The sequence below is a fragment of the Brassica oleracea genome, chromosome C1, assembly GCF_000695525.1.
Source record: "Brassica oleracea var. oleracea cultivar TO1000 chromosome C1, BOL, whole genome shotgun sequence".
Taxonomy (NCBI): domain Eukaryota; kingdom Viridiplantae; phylum Streptophyta; class Magnoliopsida; order Brassicales; family Brassicaceae; genus Brassica; species Brassica oleracea.
The window spans coordinates 31,253,630-31,259,943 of NC_027748.1; the positions used below are offsets into that span (position 1 = coordinate 31,253,630).

At 34.5% G+C, this 6,314-nt stretch overlaps 1 protein-coding gene across 1 annotated transcript; it reads right to left on the reverse strand.

Annotated features, from left to right (window-relative positions):
- Nucleotides 1–2,903: 2,903 nt before the first annotated feature.
- On the reverse strand, nucleotides 2,904–3,852 carry LOC106300579 (transcriptional regulator SUPERMAN). The gene is made up of 2 exons (XM_013736757.1): nucleotides 3,806–3,852; nucleotides 2,904–3,691 (listed from the first exon to the last, which is right to left on the reverse strand). Exon 2 carries the CDS (start codon nucleotides 3,668–3,670, stop codon nucleotides 3,065–3,067), a length of 606 nt encoding a protein of 201 aa, XP_013592211.1. The 5' UTR covers nucleotides 3,671–3,691; nucleotides 3,806–3,852; the 3' UTR covers nucleotides 2,904–3,064.
- Nucleotides 3,853–6,314: the final 2,462 nt, after the last annotated feature.

A 6,314-nucleotide genomic window follows, 5' to 3' on the forward strand; every position in this document is an offset into this window, starting at 1 on the left:
GTTCGTCGGAATGCACCGAGGAACACTCTACGTCGGACGTGTCCGAGGAACGTTCTCCGTCGGTACGTAGTTTTTCCGATGAACTCTGGTCTCGTGTATCCGCATCGTAATATCGTTGGAAGTTCGTCAGAATGACGTTTCTCGGTATTCGTCAGAAAGTCGTCGGAAGTTCTGACGAAATTCCGACGAATTTTTTTTTTCCGACGAAACGATACCGACGGACGGGTTCGTCAGAAATTCGTCAGAATCGGTCTATTCCGACGAATTTCCGACGATTTCGGCCATCAGAATCCCCCTGTTTTCTTGTAGTGTGAGCAAGCCAAGTGATCAAATTAAACCAGATGCATACATGCAAAGAATCCAAATCATCAATCAAACCAAGAATTTCGAACTGAGTTCATGAAATTTGGATTCAGTAAACAGAGGAGAAAGGTAAAACGATACTTAGTCATCTTCAATCCAATTTCATCAGAATACATAACGATGGTGAATACAACAGTAGCGAGGGGGAGAAGAAGGAAGAGGAGAGACTATAGAAACGATACCTCGTGGATAACGGCGGTGAGATTAGCGGTGACCGTGGGAGCCATTGAGCCGGAGATTGATCCAAGAGGAGAATCAAAAGAGGAAGAAGGAAAAGGCAAGTCTCAACACGTGTACTTAAGAGACGACTCCTATTGTCCCAATCTAAGAGGCGTTTCTTGTTTTAATTGCTTTTTTTTTTTAATCATAATTTCTTCTGAAACCGCCTAAGATACAGGGATAAAGATGCTCTTATAAAGCTTTATATAATCCATACACAATGTGGCCAGTGGTGATGTCAAGATCTCTTCATATAATGTATGCCGATGTGGCCTGTGGTGATGTCAAGTAAAAATATTGCATAAATAACATATAACCAAAATAAAAAAGCGTGAAAATAACTAGCAATATGAGACGAGTCCAATTAGATGAACTGAAGAATTTTAATGGGAATTGCATATAATGAATAAAAAGGATCAGTGCGAATACATATGAAGTGGGCAGTGCTTGAGTAGGTTAAAAAAGTGTAGATGCAAGTGTTAAATGCCTTTCAAGAAAACTAAATTTTTTGGGGGGGGGGGGGAATTTGTACTGTTTAGGTATGTGTAACGCTTGGAACTGACCAAAACATAACTTACTAAAAAAGGAAAGGCCATCATGCCATTCCACACCCAGACATTGCCGGGAACATGCAAACCCTCAGGTTTTGGGGAACTCCAAACTTCCAGCATATATACCCTCTTGTCCAAATCCAACTATAGTGAGATACATACGCATGCCTTGCGTATAACCTATATATACATGGTAATTATATGTTATATCATTCAAGAGATTTGAACATCTAGTTTTGTATGACTTTTTCGTACGTGCTCGTGTTGACTCTTTCGAACCAAAGAAAAAAGTATTAAGGAAATAATGAGAGATCGAGTAATCATGACATGTTTACAGTTTTTGCACTCATGGAACTGAAATATGCTTTGGGACTTGTTATCCAGTAATGATTTGTTACCCTCAGTGCAATGATTCAGTCAAAAAAAAAAAACTATTATCGTACAGTTAGTCAGGAATCAAGATCACACGCAAACACAGTTTACATTCTATTTCTTATCTTTTTTGCTTAAACATTATATTTCTTTGTCAAACATAGATTCGATTTAAACCATTCAAGTTTGAAAGATATATCATCAATAAAAGGTAAAAAATTAACCAAAATAATATGAGGGTTATTTTATATTATAAAACTACATTTTGTGCGTTTATTGCAACTTGGTTATATTGTAAATGAACGTGAAACCCCAAAATTCATTTAAGTTCTAGCTTTGCAACTTTGAATTGAAATTAACAAATATAATTTTATTAAATTCTTAAATACCTACCTTTTTCAATCTGAATTGAAATATTAACATGTAAAACTATCTATATTGTGTTTACATGTTAAAATGTATATTTGGATTGTAAAGGTAGGTATTTAAGTACTCCATATATATATATATTGTGTTTCCATGTATATACAGTTTAATAAAACATGAATTTATATCCATAGTAGGTAAAGCTCACAATAAGTTAATGTCACACGTGAAATTTCATAACCATCAAATAAGAACAAAGAAGATTGGAACCCTAATTGCAAGAAGCACTCCAAAATGAACAATTATATTTTATATGTGTTCCACGAAATTAACCACACTAGCCCATGCCGGGTAATTGTTATCTAAAAGGTAAATTAGAAGTGTTAGTTCGAAGGACGATGTCCAATTTGCTTGAGGATTTGATCAGGAGACACCATAACGTTCAAGCTTACGGTTTTCAAATTAATAAATTGTTCCAAAGTAGAAGTGTCCATATTTTCTTGTCTAGGGTTTGACCTTCAAGTGACTCTACCTTACTAACTATGAAAGATTAAGAAAAACCTTCAGTTAAAAAAAGATTAAGGAATGACATCCACCCCCCCCTCCCAAAAAAAAAACAACTTTTGGCTAAAACAATACTCTTCCTATCATAAATATTTGATGTTTTGGAGTTTTTTCACACATACTAACAATTTATTAAAAAAATATCTAATATAACTTTCTAATTGTTTTATTATTGAAAGTGTGCAATTTATAAGTATAACATCGATATATATATATGGGTTGAACTGATTAAAAGTCATATAGGGATGCGCTACAAATAATAAAGTATGATGTAAATTTGCATAAAACATCATTATTTATAAAACACAAAATTAACACATCAGTTAACAAGAATCGGAAAGTGTATATCATAAAGAAGATCTAATAAGACGAAAATGATCACTTATAAGGCAATTTTATCCATTGTCATATATAAAACAGTAGTAAGCATATATAAGAGATCTAACGCAAGCTTACATATAGGTTATACTATAGTCATATTACAGTAATATAAAAGTTCTGCTAATTCGAACGCTAAGATAGTTTATGTAGACGGAACTAATTAACTTTAGAAAAGCAACATCTCTTTCTAGAGTGATCTAATATGTGAACTTAGAATCATTTATGGATAAAGTTATACGTTTTACCATCTAAGCAAAACCCAAACGGAGCTCTAGATCTAGATCTTGCTCTGACTCGTTGATCACACCAATCTCGAGGTCCAAGCTGATGATTTCTTCATTTTTCAAGAACCTGCGAGCATCTTTCTTGCCCAAACTTTTGGCTTCCGCAGCCTCCAAAACAAGAGATGGCTTCATAGTCTCACAAGTGTTTTCTGGTAGATGTTTAGACTTGGGGCTCAAGGGACGGGCCAAACATGGCCCATAACCAGGTGAGGAAGGAGGCGAAAGGGTTGGGAATAGGGTTAGAGGAGGAGGAGGAGAGGTAGCCATGGAAGGGTAAGAGTAATTAGGGTTAGGGTAAGGAGGAGAAGGTGTTGAAGATGATGATGAAGACTGTTGTAATCTGAGTCTGGCTCTGTCTCTTCTGTGAACATTCATGTGGCCACCAAGTGCTTGAGCCGATCTGAATTCCCTTTTGCAGAAGCTGCAAGTATAGGATCTTGGTGGCCATGAAAACCCTAGAAGATACTCATGATCCTGTTGGTAATTATCATAATCCCCATAGCTCCATGGTGAAATTCTTGAACGACCATAGAAGTTGTTCCTCCACTCTATGTTGTTTGATCTTTCCATATCTGAGTTCTTCCTTGTTGGCTAATTGATTAGATGACAAAATGCAAAAGCTAATTAAGGGAGTACTAGCAGTGATTTGTGGCACATCAGTTTATAAAAGCAAAGTGTTTGTAAGATCTGAAAAGATGAACTCACTTTTCCCCCTGTGAAAAACCGAATATCTATGTATGTCTGACTCTTGAGAGAGAGGCAGACAGATAGAGAGAGAGGGAGATAAATGTGTGTGATGATAGGGGTGGGGCTCTTTGGTGTTAAGACTGTGAAAGAGACTGATTATTGGACGCATTATCAAAGCCACATCATAAAATTAATAAAGAAATTTGTGTGTGTGTGTGTGTGTGTGTGGAGGTGACACAAGTTCATTAGTCACATCTAATTATACGTTACTTCCGTTAAATGAATGTTTTAAGTTTCGTACGTGGAAATCAACGATAAATTTTTGTCGTAAAATCATTATTGATTTTTATGCCATGCAAATAATATTTATTAGTTATTATTATAGTTACTATATTAAAAAAATTCACAAAAAAATACAACTACAGTTTTGAGTCTTTTGTCAGGATCTAAAACTAAAAGATAGAGTAGCAAAGTAAATTTGCATGAAGGAAAACATAGTTAAAAATACGAGTTTGAACAGCAAAAGTTCGTAACAATACATAAATAAGACTCCCTATAGAATCATGTATTGTAGGACTCTAACTAATTTTGTCACTAGGAAAAAGAAAACCCGTTATAAAGAACTTCAAAACATATATATTTTTCGAAAAAGGCGGACAAAAGAAATAATAGAGGGGGATGGGGAAAAGACGTAGAAATGAGTGATATGATTTAACTTTGCGATACACTATAAAAATTGAATTCATTTTGTAATCATGTTTTAAAACCAAACCCTATAAAATCATATAAATTACCTAATGACTCAACTACATGTATACATCAAGTATAGGATTTTTGGTATGGACGAAACATGATGAAATCACACATGATCAGACTCGTAACTCCAGTGACTAATTTGCAACAAATAAACAGGAAGAAAAATATCTGAAATTTCATAGGAAAATAACAAAAACAACTATTTGAATAGAGTTTGAAGTATTTGAAACATGAACAGCAGTGAGAAAACACTGTTTATTAACCATAGTTTTCTCTATAAAGTAGCAAATGTTTGATTAAAAAAAGGTAGAGGAAAGAGTGATGGGTGAATATGTGAGAGCTGGGAAGTGTATAAATAAGGAAAACCTCGGCGAGCAAAGGACACATTATATCAAAAGCTTTATACCAAAAATGGAAAAGTGGATGTTCCTTTCTCCCAAGTTTACTTTATTTTTTGTATAAATTATCATCTTTACAATAATCCTCCCTAAAGCTTTTCTCGTGAGCGATGTATTGACATTTGTTTGTTAGCAAATCTACGAAAACGACGCACTTTATTATTGGACTTAGGTCGTTATGCCTTTCCTCCAACTTTTTATTTAATGTTATATGCATTTTTTTTTTTTTTTTTTAGGTAACCGCGGGTTTCCGGCGACCGTGGTCAACCGACTATTCCCGCGAGGCCCACGGCACTCCACGTATTCTTGGGATTTAATGTTATATGCATGCATTGTCTCTTTCTTTTGTTATACATAGTTAATCTATTGAGTCCTGGATCAATTCCTTTCAACATGTGTTGTGTTTGCTCAAATTTCAACCCCTCACCTGACGTTTGATTCCATTGTTAGTTATTGTAAATATCGATGTTTACTTTTTCAGTAGTTTAGTTAATATAAGTGGAACATTCATCTATTGGTGGGAAATTAAATGTTTGAACTGTATATTCTTTTTCAGTTTTTGGTTCCTTAAATAATTGAGGAATATGTGAAGTAAGTAAAAATTTAAGGACATAACGAATTTGAGACGAACATGGGAGGTTGAATTGGGTCAATGATTCCCACTGATTCAATTTGTTTCTAATTTCCAACCCGGGTCAACCCAATCTCATGTCTAATATTAGTTTCTTAAATTTTATAGTACCATATTCTCTTATCGTAAACTCATATGAAAATTTTATCACTGATTTTTTATTCGGGATTTTACGTTTTAATTGCAGTATAATCTAAAGAAAATCCTTAAAATTCTATTTGTGACTCAACATGTGTATTCTTTCGAATGCTCCCACATAATTTACATTAAGTAGACACTCTACTTAGTGACGTTATGGTGAAATTTTCAAGCATATAAGAACTTTGGATTTGGACCTACCTAAAGTTGGACCTTAGGGTCGGAGTATTTAAATCTTCATCTGCATGTAATTCAATTATCAAGTCAACCTAAATTTGAAGTCGTTCATAAATTAAAACTTAGGATTGTTGATATGTACGACTGATTTCTACCATACACAGTGAATTTGCGTTCATGTCACTTTAATCCGAAAACAATATTTTTACTGCCATATGGTTTGAAATATAGATTAAGCTCGTAAATTTGAGGGTAAGAACTAGAGGTTCAATCTTGTAAAATCGAACGCTGTCTATATATGTCTGAACTCTGAACCCTTTAGATAAAATGGATCTACAAGTGGGAATGGTTTCAAGCCACAAGCCACAGTGCAAATACTTTGGAGGAATCGTACAATCACAAAGCTCGAACATTCACCAACCAGGAA